General features: G+C 43.5%; 1 protein-coding gene and 1 long non-coding RNA gene across 3 annotated transcripts in view; one reads left to right on the forward strand and one right to left on the reverse strand.

Moving 5' to 3' along the window:
• TBC1D14 (TBC1 domain family member 14) overlaps positions 1-7293 on the reverse strand; it is a 118885-nt gene extending 111592 nt beyond the window's left edge. For both annotated transcript variants that reach the window (XR_012645328.1, XM_074992455.1), the window contains exons 1-2: positions 6955-7293; positions 1144-1879 (exon numbers count right to left, since the gene is read on the reverse strand). Coding sequence is in view for 1 of the 2 variants with exons in the window: in XM_074992455.1 (XP_074848556.1) it covers positions 1144-1879; positions 6955-6997 (779 nt within the window). In the remaining variant the exon portion in view is untranslated. The remainder of the gene's footprint in view (positions 1-1143; positions 1880-6954) is intronic.
• LOC142012385 (uncharacterized) lies at positions 6480-9243 on the forward strand. The gene is made up of 2 exons (XR_012645329.1): positions 6480-6765; positions 7290-9243. It is a non-coding gene; the product is annotated as an uncharacterized LOC142012385 (long non-coding RNA).
• Positions 9244-20382: the final 11139 nt, after the last annotated feature.

Below are 20382 nucleotides of genomic sequence, written 5' to 3' on the forward strand. Positions count from 1 at the left end.
CAGATTGGTTTTTTTTCCACTGCATTAAGACACACTTTCAAAGAAGTAACAGGAATGATTACGCCAACAGCATTCCCCAGTCTCTTCCTTCAGCAATTGGAGACATTTAAGTAAGTGGTTCATGGAAATAATCAGATAGGCCCAACAGCCTTTTTTATAGTCAAAGCTGCAGAACAAGGAGAACCTCCAAGAAATAACGATTGGAATTCTACACTGTATTAGATGCCTTACTTCAAAAGTGATATTAGTTAATGTACCTCAAATGAAAAGGTTTATTTAGGATGGCACACATTTTGTTTTTTTTGTACCAGCTTTACCTGCTTCATAAAAAATTCTATCAGTCTAAATAAATTACTTTTGAAGTAGGAAGACAGGGCAGCCTTTCAGAAACGTAACTCCTCCAGTTCTGCAACAGGTGTTGCCATTTCAATAATTAAATACTCAAATTCCACATTCTAACCCTGGTTTCAACATTTTCCCATTATGGAGATACAAGCGAGTGGCCAACAGTGTTGCTTCTAATCTTGGTAGCAAAGATAAGCAGTCTAAACACCATGGGTCATAAATTTTAGGTTTTGTCAATGGTTATTTTTTTGTAAAAATGTCACAGGCAACCAAAAATTCACAAAAGCCCATGACTTTTACTGAAAATAACAAGGGGTGGGCAGGAGAGAAGAGACTAACCACCTCGGGGTGACTGAAGCATGAGTGCTGGGGGGTTGGGTGAGGGGAAGAGGGTGGGTGACAGAACTTCATTAAAATCACTGAATCCATGCCCTCTCTGACTAAATTATATCCTTAGTCCTTTGTCATCTTATCAGTGACTTTATCAGCTTAACTGATGACCTTAAGTTAAACAAAATAAAGTGGAATTTGTTGCCATTAAATTTTAATAAAATATTTAACACTGGTAGAACATTTTCCATTCCTAGACCGCCAAGTGCTTTACAACAGGGGAATATATTATTTGGCAGATAGTATTGAAAGGGACCTCGGGAGGTCAAGTCCATTTCACTGCGCTCATGGCAGCACCAAGCACCATCTAAACTATCCCTGACAGATGTGCGTCACTCTAAACCAAGGCATATGAAGTGTAATTGTCAGAACCCTGTAACTTTTGTTTAAGTATCAAAATCCCATTACCTGGCAAAGAAGCTAGAGAAGGGTCCCAATATTTTCAATTTACTGTCCACATCGGCTTCTTGACAACATTCCTGCTGTCTTTGATCATTGGTCTCCTTTGTGGAATTCAACGTAACATCTGAAAAGTGCACTTCATCACTCTCCAGGGTCACAATTGCACTTGAGCTGCTTGTGACCACAAAGTCCAAAATGTCCTCATTGCTAACAGATAAAGTTGTTGACAGTTCTGTGCTGAGACTAGACACACTACAAACAGAGATGTCATCACTTCGGTTCAAAGCTTTGGAAGTTGGACTGTAGAGTTTCACTGTATCATACCCAGTTCTTGGAAAAGTTGAAGACTTTCGTACGCTGTGTTCACTTTCTTTGAACGCTGAACATGGAGGCACGTGAGACAGCAGCATGCATGCACTCTGAAAAGTTCTCTCTGGCACGATTTCAGACTCAGACTGTTTTCTCTTCACATTTAACACACTGCAGTGAACAGGCTCTGGATTCCCTATTTCAAGAGTTGGAATACCAGAATCTATAGATTTAAGGCTATGGCTTTCTTTTAAAGCACTAGAGTGCTGGCTAGGTCCATACTCAGGCAATGAGAGTGCTCTTGGGGCCATTGAATTCAAGTTTTGAAGATTCTGGATACTGTTGCCCACTTTGGTGTCCAGAATTCCCATCATGCTGAAACCATTTAAGGAACTGGATACATTTATATCAGTCATCTTGGTCCCATTGGCAACTAGCAAAAAACAAACAAAAAAGTTTTGTTTTATGAAAAAATTAAGAATCTCTCTTAAAGAACTGCATTACTAATCACATGACTATCACACATTACCCAGGGGAAAATCCCATATGAAGAATAAACTAAGTGACTGAAGTTGAGAACTGACAACTGAATCACGTTGTAAACTAACTGCTTTAATACTGTTACTGTCAGATTAGACATTTTCATGCTTTTTCTTTAAAAAAAACAAAACAAAAACATTCTTGTCATTAGTTATACTCTTTACTTTAAATACTTCTCTTAGCATAGAAAGTGAAAACCCAGCATAATCAGTTTCACCTTCAGTGCTTCCATGATAGCGGTTTCAAAACAGATATTTTCTGTGGAAGATTAAATGGAAAAGAAAGCTTTATAATGGCATAGGAGTGCCACTTTAACCAGGGTTGCATCATGACTGGACCTTTTCAGTTCTGAAAGATCAATATGCGTAACTGAATTTCCTTTAAATTTGTAAAATCTCAGAAGAATCCAGGGTACTGTTAATAATGAACACAGTTGAGATTTATGGGTTCTGGAGATACATGCACCCCTCCTCCCAAGCTATTTTTTAAAAGGTTTCTGGGTGGGATTTTCCCCATGCAGATCTACAGATAAAACTACTGTATTTATGTGATCTGGATCAAAATGGTGTCAAACTGACAGGGCACCTACTAAGTGTCCAGGGGATCCAAATTAAGAATATTTAGGAAATTTTATTTTTTCTTGATACTGCACATGTGCTGTTACAGGAAAACACAACAAGAGGGTTTCCATTCCCACTATTTTATTACGCTTTAATGTTGATTCTTGTATGCACACTGCAATCCAAACAGTTGCTCAGATTACTTCGAAATTTGATGTGCCTCATGGAGGCACAAAGTAGTGTGAGTAATGCAAATTTGGGGTAATCTGATTTAGGGGATTCCAAGTTACAAAGCTCCCCAAAGGCCATTTTCCTTCTCTTGCTTTGTACTATTAAACTGAGAAGTTCTAACAATTGGATCAATCCCAGATCATTTCACGATTGCGCAACCCGCTGTGCGGACAGACAGTGGCCAGACTGCTCTCTCAACAGAATGGCCAACTGGAAGCTAAGCAAAGAGGGCTGTCTGGTGAACCGGAAGCCTTCTCTGTCAACACAGGGCCCCAGAACATCTTCACGACTTTTTTGTCAACAGAAAACTGTTGACAAAGGCATTATTCCTCAACGTGCAGAGGCACAATGCTTCCAGCAGATGTGCCAGGTTTTGTCAAGAGTCTGTCAATAAAGCACATTTTCCGTGTAGACACACTGCAGATTTTTTCGACAAAAGCCCAGGTTTTTTTGGGAAAACCCTTGTGCACGTGTAGCCTGTGTGTGTTAATGGGGCATAACAGGGCATCGTTAAAGTCGAAAGAGGAACCTGAACTCTGCATTTCCTGGCTTTTAGATGTTTCAGTTTAGCTCTAGTCAATGTTCTGCATAGGAATGACATACAATCAAGGCAGCTTAATTTGACGTAGTTTTTGTCCATTGAATATTTATTGTTTGAGACTGTTATAAAGCTTATTTTCAAAACATTTACATCTAGCCCAAACTGAAGCCACATTATTTCAAACACCAGTTTCCAAGAAAATGAAGAAAACTTCAAAAGTTCTCAAAGCAAAGCAAAATTTATATATTCAAGACACCAATGCATCAGTTGGCCAGCTCTCTTGCTACATGGGGTACCATATTAAATAGGCTGATGCTTAAGTCAATTGAGACAAAAGTAAATCCTACCAAGATTGTGAGAGTTAACTCATCCAGTGTTTTCCTTAACATTTGATTATTGTGACTATTACTGTTGTATTGTCCAGGCTTGAAAAGATTAACCTAGTTCTACTTGCCCAAAGATTACGACTTTTGTTTTCTCTTGGAAACAGACGATGTTCTTACCTTATAAAAATGAAGCACTAGGTAACTAGCATGAGAAAAACTACTAGGGAGACCAAGCACTTGTAGTATTAACACTGGCTTTGCTGACACCTAAAACTTAGATTCAACTAGCTACACTGCTGTGGGTTGTGAAAAATCCATACCTTGAGAGACATATTAAGCTAATCTAAGCCCTGGTCTTCACATCACTAGTTTTAAAGAATTATTCAGTGGACATAGCTACCACCTCCAGAGGGTGGATTTACCACAGTAATAGGCAAATCACTTCAATGGCTATAGCAATTGTCTAACATACAGCCACACAGCAGTTGCACAGCTAAGGAGGTGTAGCACCTGTCCATTAGATACACCCACTAGTAATAATAAAGATACTTCTCCCTACTGTTTATCTTGACCTAATGTATGAGAACTATATACAGCCTTGACTTGCCTAAAATTTTACCTGTTACCACACTAACACCCACTGCACCTAACAGATGGGATCAAAAATCTCCAACATTGACACACTGACTCCCACACTTACACCCTCTGCAATTTAAAAAACTAAGGCCCACACTGTCTCATGATTCTAACTGCAACATGGTCAACTTTCTATTTTAACATCAAAACTACAGGAACCAGCAATTTCATAACTGAAAAACAAGTTTACTGAATTTGATTAGTTTCACCAGTACTCTACCATTTAACAAGCTATAAAAATGTAGCTTGATGCCACAAAGTAGTAATTGTTGAATAAATTCAACAATATTTTAATTTTTCTGGTATTTATCATTTCTTTTTTGATTAGGCCTACTTAATACAGCTCTCATTTTGCTAGACCTTCCCCAGATCTCACTTCATTTTTTCCTTCTCTACTAGAGTAGATCAGCAAGTCTTTTCCCTGAGATAGCTTCACTATTTGTTCTTCTCTTCCCTATGTTACAGGCTCAGTCTCACCACCAACATAATTTTTCTCTCATTATTTCTTATCACGAAAGACTCTTAGTACATACACATACATATTTTCACTCAATTGACAAATCACATTTTATTTCATACCCAACCCATGCAGATAAATTTCTCAGCATAGCGTAACAACACACCTGAAAGCCAGCTAGCCATAAACAAACATGAAAGATGAACAGTCTCTATGTCCAAGGCAAAACTCACATGATCAACCCTGTCCCGAATTCTGCCAGGAAATGAGGAAAATGCTGGGATTTCAAGAGGCATTATGACCATATACTTTGCTATGAATTCTCCAATCCTCAGAGAAGGAAAAAAAAAAAACAACCTAAAAAAATCCGTAGCATCTTCTGACTAGCTGACCTGATGCATGTGAAGTCCCTTCCTCAATGTCACACACATTTTGGTTATTCCTTTTGTTTCCCTCTACTACCTCAGGAGGAAATTTCTGCTATTTTACCACTCCACAACCCTTGAAGGTGCTGCAATGTAAAGAGGAAGAGAAGCCTTCACTATTCTACCCTTTTCTGAACTCTGTTGTTGATGTAAGAGATGTCACCATTGTAGGTTCCCCAAATCTGCACATCTAACTTTAAACCCACTTCCATAATGAATAACTCCAAGCCTCAGCCTTTCCTGATATTTAGTACTGTCTCAAGCAGCACCCAAGTGAAAGTGACCCGTTATTCCTGTTTCACTGCAGTTTTATCATAGGGTTCCTCTCAGAATTAATCATTTACTTTTTCTCATTAAAACAAGAGAATGAAGTAGCTCAAGTGGCTGATGAACAGTTTTCTAATGGTAAATTGATTCTCAGAGAAATGAAAGTCGGTTTCAACAGAGAGCTGCACAATTATTCTGACTTAGTTTACTCTTTTTTGTTTAAATAAGAAACATAACAGGAAGAGATGGTTTAATTATGCAATCTGGAAATAGAGAAGTACAACTACGATTTTCTTTAATGTTTTAATACAACACTGTTACAAAACATCATTACTTGCTGTGCAATATGTAAGCATAAAGCATACCTTCATGGGACCCAACAAACAGATATACAACATTCAGTAAAAAATAAATACATGGAACTTGCATTCAGTTTATTACCTCAGCTAAGTTTTTTGTTTCTTTTATTACAGTGAAAGGATATTTGTTTTCTAAGTTGATAAATGCAGCTTCTGGAAACTCATGCTGACTTTTCCAAAGATTATTGCTAATACTAACTCTGCAGCTACTGCTACCACCTTCCTCCCACACAAACCAGACTACTACTGAGCAAACACTCCATGAACTTTTCCAAATCTAACTACAGACTGGCAAATAGGAAACTGGGTGTAGGGTTTTAAATGACTTTAACCTATTTGTTTATTTCATCCTCTCCCCATATCAGTTTAAATGAATCACAAAGTTATAACAAATCTCTGCTCTAAGGAGTAATGTACAGCTCTTTGCAATAATACTGAACACAAACAAGGCCACCTCAGATTGTTAAAGCAGTCTCTTAAGATAGCATCCTGCACTCTCCAGTCCCATTTCACTGTCTTTGAAGCCCAATTAACAGAGCAAGTGGAAAGCCATTTTTCCATAGCACGAGGTTCAGACTGAATCCATGTTTAGTTTTGCCTTTAAAAAAACCCTAAGCACGTTTTTGACCGACGCTGCGTGAACAATTCAGGAAGTTCAACCACTTCTAATACTGTTTTTTTTAAATCACTCTGACCCCCTTGAAAGTTTGAAGTCCGGCGACCCTCTGCCCCAACGAGCTCGCTCTCTCTTCCACCCCTCCCCGTGACTGCCAACAAGTGAGGAGCGTCAACAGGCACCTGACCGGAGAGCGCCTGGGACAGGGAAGTGACAGCGAGCTGCTGGGTCCTCGCGGGCCGCAGTTCACAAAGTCACGCAGCGCCCCCGCGACGCGGAGCAGCGAGCCGGGGAGCAGCAGCCGGGGCCGGAGGGAATCCCGCCCGCCGAGCCGGCCTTGGCGGTGGGACGTTTGGTACAGGTACAGGCGGGCTGCCCTGAGCACCGCGCGGTAGCCCTGACTCCCCTTTGTTCCCCGCCACACGGCAGCGCTGGCAAGCGGCGGAAGGGTCCGGGCACGTTCCCCTCTCAGCCCAGACAGCGGCGCTCTACTGCCCCCGCCGCGGCGCCTCGGCCCCCGAGGAAGACAACTTTCCAGGCGGGACGTTACCTGGGTAGCTCTGCCCCCCGTGGGTCTCCTCCAGCCGGGCCATGCCCAGCCCTGCCCCCAGCGGCGGCGCTACGGGGCAGGCGGGGGCCGGTCCATCCTCCGTCAGGTGCAAGAGGCAGGGCTGCTCAGCGGGGGTGCGGTGCCTTAGCCCCGGCCCGCAGGAAGCCGCCCGCGGCGCGCAGCAGGCCCCCCCATCCCCCGAACAGCTGCAGCCCGCCGGGCCGCGCACAGAGAGGCGGAGGCAAGCGGAACGCTGGGCTAGCTCGCTGCTCGGCAGCTGCCGCTGGGCTCTTCCTAGGGAGTCACGTTCTCTTCCCCCCTCCCTCCTCCTGCAGCTCTTCCGTCTTCATGCCGCTCCCCCTCTGCTGCGGGCGCAGCTTGTCCGCTGTTCCCTACCCTCATCTCTCCCACCCCTGGCGCTATTCGTCCCTCCCACCGCTCGCTTTCTAATTCGTTCGCCATCTCTCCCTGCGGCTGTTCCTCTTTCTTACCACTTCGCCCCCAAGTTCGTTGCTGCTGTTACCCTCCTGGCCTCTCCCCCCCGCCTCCGGCCTTCGCTGGCCCCGCCCACGATCGAGAGCAGCCAATCGGCGGAGAGAGAGCGACCGTCTGGGGAGGTGTTCAGCCGGGCGCAAGATCGGGCTCGCGGACCTCGCAGAGGAGGAAAGGGGCGGAGCTAATCTGGGCCGGTTCTGTAACTTTCTGAGCAGTGCCGGTCGCCGCCATTTTGAATCCTGGCGGCAGAGAGGGTCAGGGAACAGCGTGGGCCACTCGTCTGTAAGGCAAGAGCTGCGGTGGAGCTGGGGAGTTCTGACGCCAAGCCAGGAGGAAGCTGCTCGTCTAGAGGCAGGGGAAAGCGACCACCTCTGCGGGTCTCTGTCACCAGCCTGCGGCAATAGAGGAAATGTTAAGCTCGAACCCTGACAGAGGGTCTCCCTGCGCCCCACCTGGGACACAGACCCAAAGCGAAGGGTATAAGGACGCACCCACCCACGCCCTCGGGGAATTTAAAATAGGCTCAAGCCTCTTGGTGGTGTAAATAAGGTCACGTGGGAGGAGGGGGCGCTGCGACGGTCTTACAAAGTCTTCTGAGGAAAGGTTGGGAATAACAGACCCAAGGTCCATCTCGTCCAGGGTCCTGTCTTCTGACAGTGGCCAATTCCAGGTGCAGAGCAGATATCAAGTGATCCATCCCCACCATAGCTCATTCCCAGGGTATGACAAACTGGTGAGGGACACTATCAACTCTATTAAAAGTCGTCGTCGTCGTCATCACAGAACAGGCTCTGGCAAGTTGTTCCACAGGTTGAGTGTGTGTTGTATGAAAAAATGCTTCCTTTTCTTTGTTTTAAACCTGCTGCTATTAATTTCATTTGGTGAGCCCTTTGTTCTTAGGGGAACAAGTAGCTAACATTTCCTTATGTACCTTCTCCATTCTAATCATGATTTTATAGTATCGCTCCCACTTAATGTCTGCAGAACTAAAAAGTTCCAGTTTTATTAATCTGATGTTGCCCTTCTCTGAACTTTTTACAAGGTCAAGATATCTTTTTTGAAATGAGGCAACTGCATCTGCATGCAGAATTCAAGATGTGGTCATACCATGGATTTATATAGAGACCATAAGATATTCTCTCTTCTCTATCGCTTTTTTAATGATAGACACATCTTCCACCAACCTTCCCACCCCTGCATACACATTTTGCTACTTAGGGAGCTGTAGCCTTGCTGTTGAGTAGATGCAATACAAGATTGACCCAAAAAAGCCAAGAACAGAACACCCCTAGTCATCACCTACAGCCCCCAACTCAAACCACTGCAACGAATTATTAAAGACCTACAACCTGTCCTTAATCAGGATGCCACACTCCAGAAGGCCCTGGGTGACATGCCTGTTCTCTCCAAAAGACAACCTCCCAACCTCAGGAGGATCCTCACTAACAGCCACAGTCTATACCCCAGGAATACCAGTCCTGGAACCTTTCCCTGCAACAAAGCCCGCTGCCAGCTTTGTCCACATATCTTCTCTGGAAATACCATCACTGGACCTAACCAGCTTACTCACAGAATCACGGGCACTTTCTCATGCTCCTCTACTAACATTATATATGCCATCATGTGCCAACAATGCCCAGATGCTCTGTATATTGGACAGACTTCTAACTCCCTTAGACAAAGGGTCAATGGGCACAAAACAGACATCAAAATGCTCCAAATCCACAAACTAGTTAACGATCTTCAAAGGCAGGCGAGGCCAAGCTGCAATGGTCAGCTCAGAGACAACCAAAAGGCCTATAAGGTTGTCTAAGTCTTCCCACCAGCAACCAAGCACTACCTCAGGTTTTACCCCGCTACCTGGACCGAAGTCAACGTGACCTAATCCAGTGGGGCTTTACAGGGTGTGACGGAGCCTAGTTGTTCCCCAGAAAGGACGACAAACGAGGGGTCAACTGTCCACAAATTGAATTTTTTATTTTAACAAGAGCCGGTTTATTTATAATATAACACTTTCCTTTCCTATTTATACTTTGTATTTTACTGTGTCGTTTAAATGTTACTAAAACTACAACTTTTTATCTCCCTGCTCCCTGAGGCTCAGCACAGGATTTGGGATTAACAGACTAGTAGCCCTTAGTTGTATCTTATTACAGTTACGATGTCTAAACTAAACCCTCTCAACTTACGGGTGACTTCACGAAGGTACACAACTCGGTGTTCTTCTTTGTGTGCACTGCAAGGGAAAAGAACAAACCAGAACTTGATAGTAATATTCCTGTATTTATGTGTGTATTATATGTGTCTATATATGTATTAATGTGTATGTGTTAATATCATATATTTATGCCTGGTTATTTACCCTGGTAACAGGCTTCCAGAGTATATGAGATATTTTAGTCCGAAAAGACTTCAATGCAATGATTAAAGACTACACTGACTTCCTCTCGCCTTAGCGTCCCAACGCCCTAATGGGTTGGTTTGGATCTAAAAGGACTATAGTACGATGCCTCCTGGAAACCGCCTATGTCAGACCCTCTAGAAAGAGAATCCCTTTACTGCTTTGTTCCAGGAGGACCTAAACTATACTATCTTCCCTTTACTCGGGGCACCCGCCCCCTTCAGAGCACTTTCCTTGTATACGCGTTCCCCGTTTACGAGAATGGCCGGTGCTGGTTCTACCCTAGGCCCCCAGCAACCCAGAGGAACAGATGGACTATCGATTGCCTAAGTGAGGTTGCCCCTGCTGGCCGGGCAGATGGGACCTCCAGAAGTAGCATGCGGACTACTACCTTAGGACTTTTAAATATATGAATACAATTAATTAATGTAAGTACATGACTCCTTAGTCAAAAATAGGATACTATGCCTCCTTCTAGGGCCGCCCCGGGTCTTATTGATATAGCCCAAGGTCTTATACTACCCTGCAGGGATTTGTGTAATGGGGTTTTCCCTTTACTGGGTTATCCCCTTAAATTATTCTACTATTATATGTATAATACTAATTGGGGTTTTCCCTTTAATGGGTTATCCCCGTGTGCATCGACCCCCGCTTGGGAGAGCTCTACCCAGCGGAGGGAGCAATCAGTTCTGGATCCCTTAAAATTAATAAAACCTTAAGCTATTCTTCTATAATGAATGCAGAGGTTAAACGGCTAGGTCTGTTAGACTGCCTCTTGTGGTTTACAATTAAAAAGAAACCCCAGGGAACAGGGTCACACAATCTAAGACGTTTTACTTAAACTATATTATTCTTAGATCTACCTTGTGCATAACAGCAGCAGCAAGGGATCAATATGCCTAATGCTACTAATAACAATACCACTGACAAAACAAAAAAGATTAAGCCTAACTCCATTTGGTTTAGCCAATTGACCTAATGTTTGTGGGGGTTTGATAGTAAATACCTATCCTCCTGTTCTGTCTCTCCGGGCGCCGGGCCCGAGGGTCTCCACAGCAAGCTAGGAAAAAAGGCCCTCACGGCGCGCTTTTTACTGGCAGCCGCGGCAGGCAGATAGGAAAGATAGGAGAGAAAGAGAAGGCCAGGGGAAAAAGGCCGACGTGGGTAACAAAAAACCCCTGGCAATCAAAAAGCGGCAGCGGCTCCGCCGCCGGCCAGCAGAGGCCGCCGCTTGCGCGGCTCACCAGGCAGGGCACCTGCCGGCGCGGTCTGCCTGGTGAGCCTGCCTCAGGTAAAATCTGAGGGCTTAGAGTGAGTTCAGTTCAGTCTTTTCTGATCTTCTTAGCCGGAGCTCTTCAAAAAGGCTTCTTAGCCGGAGCTCTTCAAAAAGGCTTCTGCGTCCCGCGGCGGCTGGGGTGTGTAGATTGACACGCAGATCCGCTTCAGCGCTTTCCGTCGAATCTTCGGCTTAAAGCGAAGTCCAGCTCTGAACTCTGTCTCTTTTTTGATCTTCCGTCCGTTGTCCTCTTCCTCTGCTGTCCCCTGACGGACTGAGAAAGCCGGGGCTGGGCTCCAGAATTTATAGAGCCAGGGCGGACCTGGTTGAACACTTGCAGGTGTCAGGTCCGCACCTGCGTTGCCCCGGCAACTAAGATGCACATTCCGTTTACATATTCATGAGCATCATAAATGGTCCAATCCGTGCATCTGAATTTGAACCAATGCTCATGAATAGTCAATTAGCTTATGCATATTCATAAGTAACGGGTGACCCTAACGGTCACCACCTATACTTTGTATCATACCTGTATTCCTTAGCCATTTTAACACTAGTTTTTATGATAAATCTTTTTACATCTTAATTCCATTCCTAAGCGGATTAGTGGGGAACACTGTTAAATCAATAAAAATGAAACTTTTAATTTAAAAATTCTTGAACCCTCGAGGCCACCTGGTACAGGGTAGTGGAAGGCACACAAACCTCACAGCCCATGGCCAGGGACATGTTCTCTAAAGAGGAGTTTACAACACCAGTTAGTCAACATTTTAATGGAATGGGGCATTCCGTCAATGACCTAAAGGGATGTGTGTTACTGAAAAGGAATTGTCGCACCTTTTTGGAAAGAGAAACAGCCGAGCTGGGTTTTATGTTCAAATTCGGCACATTAACACGTGGTTTAAATCGTGATGGGAACTTTCTGAGTCACTATAGGGGCTTGTCTGCATACTTGGCTCAGTCTAATTCTTGACCTCCCCCCCACCCCTCCACTCTCTGATTTGCTCACCTTGATTATCTTTTGCTGATTTGTCCTCCTTGTTTTTGGTTCTCTGTGCCTTAAATATTGAGTCTGTTCTGGTCTGGCTATGGTCTGAAGAAGTGGGTCTGTCCCACGAAAGCTCACCTAATAAACCATTTTGCTAGTCTTTAAAGTGCTACTTGACTGCTTTTTGTTTTGATAGTGTATAGACCAGTACGGCTTCCTCTCTGTTACTATAATGGCATACAGAGTATGTTTATAGAGTTTGCAGAAGATACCAGATGGGAAGAGTTGCAAGTGCTTTGGAGGATAGGGTCATAATTCAAAATGATCTGATGTAAAAAGGATGAAGTTTAATAAGGACAAATGCAAAGCAGATCACTTAGGAAGAAACACTGAGTTTCTTATATTCAAAATGGAAAGTGACTGTCTAGGAAGGCATTCTACAGAAAGAGGTCTGGGGTCATAGTGTACCACAAGCTAAATGTAAGTCAACAGTGCACACTTGCAAAAAAAAGCAAACATGATTCTGGAATTCATTAACAGGAGTGTTATGAGCAAGACCCAAGAAGTAATTCTTCCATTTGAGTTCTGGGCACCACATTTCAAGAAAGATGTGGAGAAGTTGGAAAGGGTTCAGAGGAGAGCAACAAAATGATTAAAGGTATAGAAAATGGCCTGTGAGGGAAGACTGACATAACTGGGTTTGTTTGGTTTGGAAAAGAGAAGACAGAGGAAACATAACAGTTTTCAAGTACCTAAAAGGGTGTGTTACATGGAAAAAAGGAGAAAAATTGCTCTCCTTAACCACCGATGATAAAAGAACTGGTCTTAAAATTGCAGCAAGGAAAGTTTAGGTTTGAAATTAGGAAAAACTTTGTCAGGGTGATTAAACACTGGAATCAGTTGACTATGGAGGTTGCAGAATCTCCATCATTGGAGATATTTAAAAGCAGGTTAAATAAACATCTTAAACTATATCTAAGTCTGTGCAATGGCTCTCTTGTTGCCCTGGCTGTCCCTGACTTCATTGCACTGGGTGTGATTTTCTTCATTGCACTGAGCAGTGTAGCTAATTTTACTTATGTTTCAGGTGTACACTAGACATAGAATGGAAAGCATATGTGGAGAGTTTGAGTGACTTACTTGATATCTCAGAAAAGTATTAGGGGTAATATTTGCAATGAGCTCAGCCTACTGGAGAATATTTGAAAATCTTGCCATGGTGGTCTCCATGACAGTGATAGTTTTGAAAACCTGGCTGGTATTTAGGTCCCTAAAATGGGAGCAGATCTCACTTAGAAATCTGGTCCCATCTCTAATGCCAGAAGTGGAGCCTTTGGAAGGATAAGAACTGTTTGGTCCTAGTTTTATGTATTTTCCTTCTCTTCCTGGCACTGTTTTACCCCCTCTTATTCATCTCTACCCTCTGTCTTGATTTCTATCTCTTCACACCTAGGCATTTTGAGCAGCATGTGCAAGATGCTGTTCATCTGTTTCCACGTAGAGAGTGATATAGGTATAGTTCTCAGCATGTTGGAGGATAAGAGTGCTAACATCTCCTTCCTTTTTCTGTGTTGTCATCAATGTAATTACAACACACTCTTGTTTTCTTGGCATGTCTTATTTGATTGATTTATCACCAAACAGTAATCAGGTCTCCCCATGCTGATATCTAATAGTGCAGGAAAGAAGACAACATAGTTTGTGTTTCAAGTAGAGACATAAAAAGTTAACAGGTTAATCATTGAGCATTAAGGTTACCATTTACTGGACCTTAACCATTAGCCCCTATGTCCAGTTGGCCATGCTGGCTTAGCTGGCTAAAGGGAATACAGCCCCATTGAGTCAGCCAGACAGGTAGAAACCCGCCCCAGCCATGGCAGGCTGGGCCAGTGGCACCCCAGCTAAGTCTGAGCTGAGTGTGCCGGCAAGACCTGTGGGACCCCAGACAGGCTGACCCAGACAGCTGGAGTGGCCCCAACCCTGACCAGGCCAAAGCAGTGGTATCCCAGTCATACTGGCCATCTGGACCACAGCTCAAGTCTTCCTGCACCAGCCTGGGGGACCTAAGCCCCTACTATACCAGGCCAGCTGGGGTTTAAACCAACATCCCTACTTTCTAGCAGCAGTCCTTTATTCTGGTCTTAAACCATCTATGGTGTAACACAATTGTTTAGGGCTTGTAATTGAAGTTGTATAAAAATTGTGTTGACATTAGTTTGAAACAAGTGTAGTTAAAGGGGTAAAAACCCTGTGTGTTGATGCAGTTATGCCAGTAGTAGGGTGTTTATACCACTGAAATGTATTCCCATATATGCATGGAAAGAAGCTGTATTAATATAAACACTAATATATATAGCTACAACAGTATTATTTTTATTATAATATATTGCTGCAGCCATATTATTGTTTATAGTGCAGTAACACCTAACGAACCCACCCATGGACCAGGATTCCACTGGCATAGGTACAACTTAAAAGCAGACCATTTCCCTCCCTGTCTCAAAGATCTCACAAAGTTATTGTCCAGATCAAAGTCAAAGAACCTAACTTTTTTGCTATGCATAGTATCTGATTTTATTAAGAAAGTTAATATAAAGTTTATATTTTTAGTGGTTGGAGGTAGTGTGTTTACAGACATTGACTTTTTAATGCTATTGACAAAACATGTATCTGTTGTGGTTGTCCACATTTGTAAATAGGATAGTTTTATACCTCTATATGTATATAGATGTGTTGTTATATGTATGTATTACTGAACATTATATATATGGATAAAAATTCATGATGAAAAATAATTTTATATTATAAGTCCTTGTGGAGACATGCCATCTCCTCAGCCCTAAAGAGGTGAAACATTACAAGTATTACCAGCTAAGAAAGATACAAATTTAAAAGGCCAGTCCCAGAAAGGTATTCTAGGAAATAATGCTTCTGGTGAAAGGACAACCCAACAGTAAAACTCAGAAGGAATCCACAAACCTCTGAATAAATTGTATTTGCTGTTATTACAGGGGGGTTCCCTTTATAGGCCGCCCCGATATATGTTGTTTCATACTAATGTCAATATATTGATGACAATGACATAAAAATTCCCTGTTCTTACATCATCATGACTTATGCATAGTCAAAACAACACTTTGATTTGAAATTTGCAGCAGTGACACCATCTTAGCATTATGTAGCAGCATTCTCTGCACTGCTTCTCCTGCCCAGTGTTCTCTCACATTGTGACTAGCAGTTCAATGTGCATTCTCTACCATCATTCCTTCCATTTTATGTTATAGATGGTATTTGTCATCTGTTACCAGTGAGCAGCAAGCATAGTGCAAGCACAAGTGAAGGTGCTAAGGTAAAGAAACAATGCAGGCGTATTCTGTTAATCATTGGATATAAGTCATAGTAGAAAGGGTGACTGTGTGGTTGACATTGTCTGTGCTCTTAACTTGCCTCTGAAGAGTGTTTGTACAATTGTGAAGAAGGCTTTTGACATAGGCAGCAAGGCTAAGCATGCTTTGAAGCATTTGGAGGTAAAAATAACAAAGCAAAGAAATGAGATAATGGAGGCGGAAAATTATGTATATATATGGAGATACACATCTTATGGAGTTGGAAGGAACCTTGGGAGGTCATTGAGTCCAGTCCCCTGCCTTTGTGGCAGGACCAAGCACCATCCCTGACATTTGTTTTTTTTTAAATCTATTTGCTCTAGATCCCTAAATGGCCTTTTCAAAGATTGAACTCACAACCTGGGGTTTAGCAGGCCAATGCTGAAACCACTAAGCTACCCCTCCCCCCACCCCCAATGAAATTTTCTATAAACAGAAAATGGAACACTCACTGGCATTGTGGATCCAGGATATGAAGATCTAAAAAAGGAGTTGGGAGAGGAATCTACTTCAAATGAAAAGCCCTTCAAGGCTGCCTGAGGATGGTTTCACCGTTTTCAAAAACGGTATAGTTTCAAAAACATAAAGATTCAGGGAGAGGTAGCGAGCACCAATGCAGATGCTGCAGAAGTGTTTCCTGATAAACTCATAAAAATAACTTAAGAAAGTGGGTATGATTTTAAGCAGCTGATTAATGCTGATGAAACTGGGCTGTATTGGAAGTGCATGCCTTCCTGGACATATATTTCTGAGAAGGAGAAGACTGCTCCTGGTTTCAAAGCACCAAAAGATAGACTTACTCTCCTTTCAGGTGGCAGTGCCAATGGCAATACAAGTTAAAATCACTGCTAGTTTAGCGTAGCAAAACTCCAAGAGCACTGAAGAACATAGTGAAATCGCACTGCAGGGTTTGGATTATGAGGCAAATATTGCATGAATGGTTCATCGATTACTTTGTCCCTGAAATGAAAGAATACTGTAAGAAAAATAATTTAACATTCAAGATTCTGCTCATATTAGACAATGCCAGTGCCCATGACTTTGATCTCAAACCATTACGTCCCAAGGTTAAGGTTGTTTTTAATGCCATTGAGGACAACATTTCTGCTGCAGCCTAGAGACTAGGGTGTCATTCTAACATTAAAGGCCTAATATTTGAGGAAGACATTCTGCAAACTCACAGCTAACATTGATGGTGATGAAAAACCCACCGTTCAGGAATTCTGGAAACATTTCAGCATTTATGACTGTATTGTTAATTGGTCCCACCTGTGATGAAGTTTTTAGTCACCTAATGAAGGGTTCTTGGGGGGAAAAAAGGGTCCAGCTGCAATCCATCACCTTCCTTGGCTTTAATGACACATTATGGCCATGTCTACACTAGCCCCAAACTTTGAAATGGCCACGCAAATGGTGATTTCGAAGTTTACTAATGAAGTGTTGAAATGCATATTCAGCGCTTCATTAGCATGGGGGCGGCCACGGCACTTTGAAATTGAAGTGCCTTGCTTCCACGCGGCTCGTCCCGACAGGGTTCCTTTTCGAAAGGACCCCGCCTACTTCGAAGTTCCCTTATTCCCATGAGCAGATTCAATTTCGAAGTGCTGTGGCCGCCCACATGCTAATGAAGCGCTGAATATGCATTTCAGCGCTTCATTAGTAAACTTCAAAATGGCCATTTGCCATTTGGGGCTAATGTAGAAGTAGCCTATGTGTTCATAATGAAATAGTGAAACTGGCGAAGGAAGCAGGCTTCCATGAAGTGGAAGTTGATGATGCTAATGAAGATCTGTTGGAGTTGGACATGCATGGTTTTGAAGAAGAAAATACATCTGATTAGTGATGAATAAGAGGGCGATTTTGAACAGAACCTGTCTTCAGAATTCAGTCTCTAAAGGAAAAGTTCAACCATGTTGAATGTGCAATAGAGATAATGCAAAGATGACAATCTTTTTGACCTCTCATCAATGGCAGCTAGGAGCATGAGAGACTCTATGGTTTCCTTCCGAGAAATATTAAAAGCAAAACAAAAAGCAGGAAAGCAGACAACCCTGGATTCTTTCCTTAAAAAGAAAACTAAGCAACCACTCACTGATGTACCTGAAGCAGCTTAATGTATGTTTGATTCTATGTTCTTTTACACTAAAAAATGTTTTATATGTGGTTCGTTGCGAAAAGACATAATACAAACAGTTTCTACTGTTCGTACAGTACGTGTGTTAAAACAAGAAAACTACTTCAAGGACTTGGTCCTTATCCCATTGTATTTACATGTATTCTTATGGTAGAAAATTCCCTTTTGTAAGTCATCTAGGTGCAGTTACTGCATCCGAGGTCCCTAGCACCCTGTATTTACATGTATTCTTATCACAGAATCACAGGGCTGGAAGGGACCTCAGGAGGTCATCTAGTCCAGCCCCCTGCTTCAAGCAGGATCAACCCCCACTAAGTCATTCCAGCCAGGACCTTGTCCAGCCAGGACTTAAAAACCTCAAGGGATGGAGAATCCACCACCTCTCTCGGCAAAGCATTCCCATGCTTCACCACCCACCTGGTGAAGTAGTTTTGCCTGATATCTAACCTACACCTCTCCCTCTTCAACTTCAGACCATTACTCCATGTTCTGCCCTCTGACACCACTGAGAACAGTTTCTCACACTCTTTTTTAGAGCTCCCCTTCAGGAAGTTGAAGGCTGCTATTAAATCACCTCTAAGTCTTCTCTTCTGTAGAATCCCTCAGCCTAGCCTCATAGATCTTATGCTCCAGACCCTTAATCATTTTTGTTGCCCTTCGCTGAACCTGCTCCAGCAAATCCACATCCTTTTTATACTGGGGGGCCCAAAACTGGAAACAATATTCCAGATGTGGCCTCACCAGTGCTGAATAAAGAAGAATAATTACTTCTCTAGATCTGCTCGAAATGCTCCACCTAATGCACCCCAGTATGCCGTTAGCCTTCTTGGCTACAAGGGCACACAGTTTACTCATATCCAGCCTTTCATCCACCATAACCCCTAGATCCCTTTCCATCGTACTGCTGCTGAGCCAGTTGGTTCCCAGCCTGTAACAATGCTTGGGATCCTTCCGCCCCAGGTGCAGGACTCTACACTTCTCCTTATTGAACCACATCAGATTTCTTTTGGCCCAGCCCTCCAATTTATCCAGGTCCCTCTGGATTCTCTCTCTACCCTCATGGGGGGCAAAAAAATCCCCTTTATACATTATTCATTTTACATTGCAACTTCAGTCCCTAACCACGATGTATAGTGGGGACCCCCTCTGTAACACATCTCCTTGCTCAGTGGTTCTCCACTTGTAGATCAGGACCCCAAAGTGGGTTAGAACCAATGTCCCCTGCAAGCTGTGCACTTGTGCAGCCACTCAGGAGAGATTTGAATGCTGTCCACTGTTTAGCAGAGCACCTAGAGCTTTTTTTTTTAATGTTTCTATTGGTGGTACGCATTGGCCTCTGTACACACAAAATTTATTCTACACATGGATGAATAGGGAGGGATCTGGGTCGCCGTGGGCTGTTGCCAGTCTCCCAGCTACTTCTGCTTGCCTGCAGGGGGACCAACATTCTGGGGGCAGGCCCCAGCCTCCAGTTGTCCCCATTTAGCCTGCTGGCTGTTGGGGGAAGGCTCCTGGAGATGCTTCTGAGGGGGACAAGTTCCTGGGGGCTGCCTCACTTCAACTGCTCCCTTGTGACCTGCTGGCAGTATGAGGAGTCAGGCTGTTGAGGCTATACCTCCCTCCTGGAGACCCTCCACCAACGGTTTGTCAGCTGTTGAAGTGGGCTTGAGGCTCTGGGTTCTGCCCCCAGCCTCCAGTGGGCTGCCCCACCCCTGCAGTCTACAGGCTGTCTGCTGGCAGGGGAAGGTAGGTTCCAGGGGGATGCTTCCTGCCCCCCCCCCACCCTTGAACTGCCACCCTGTGGCCTGCAGGCTGTCTGGGTGGTGATCTAGTTTCTGGAGAGTGGCCCTGCCCTCCCAACAGCCCCTCCATGGCCTGTAGGCTGTCTGAGAAGCAGCCAAGCTCCAGGGGCTGCCTTCCCTCCCCTTGTTCCTCACACTACCAAAAAAGCTATTGGGGGGAAGCTGTTCTAGATTTGATTTTAACAAATAGGGAGGAATTGGTAGAGAACTTGAAAGTAGAAGGCAGCTTGGGTGAAAGTGATCATGAAATCAGAGAGTTCACTATTCTAAGGAAGGGTAGAAGGGAAAACAGCAAAATAGAGATAATGGATTTCAGGAGGGCAGATTTTGGTAAACTCAGAAAGCTGGTAGGTAAGGCCCCATGGGAAGCAGAACTGAGGGGAAAAACAGCTGAGGAGAGTTGGCAGTTTTTCAAAGGGACACTATTAAGGGACCAAAAGCAAGCCATCCCACTGTGTAGGAAAGATAGAAAATATGGCAAAAGACTGCCTTGGCTTAACCAGGAGATCTTGCATGATCTCAAAATAAAAAAGGAATCATATAAAAAATGGAAACAAGGACAAATTACAAAGGATGAATATAGGCAAACACCACAAGAATGCAGGAGCAAGATTAGAAAGGCTGAGGCACAAAATAAGCTCAAACTAGCTACAGGCATAATGGGAAACAAGGCGGCTTTTTATAAATACATTAGAAACAAGAGGAAGACCAGGGACAGGGTACAGCCATTGCTCAGTGAGGAGGGATAAACAGTAACAGGGAACTTGGAAATGGCAGAGATGCTTAATGACTTCTTTGTTTCGCTCTCCACTGAGAAGTCTGATGAAGGAATGCCCAACATACTGAATGCTAGTGGGAAAGGGGTAGAGGTAGAAGCTGAAATAAAAAAAGAAGAAGTTAAAAATCACTTAGATGTCTGCAAGTCACCAGGGCCTGATGAAATGCA

This window comes from Carettochelys insculpta, chromosome 4, assembly GCF_033958435.1.
Source record: "Carettochelys insculpta isolate YL-2023 chromosome 4, ASM3395843v1, whole genome shotgun sequence".
NCBI classification, from domain to species: Eukaryota; Metazoa; Chordata; order Testudines; family Carettochelyidae; genus Carettochelys; species Carettochelys insculpta.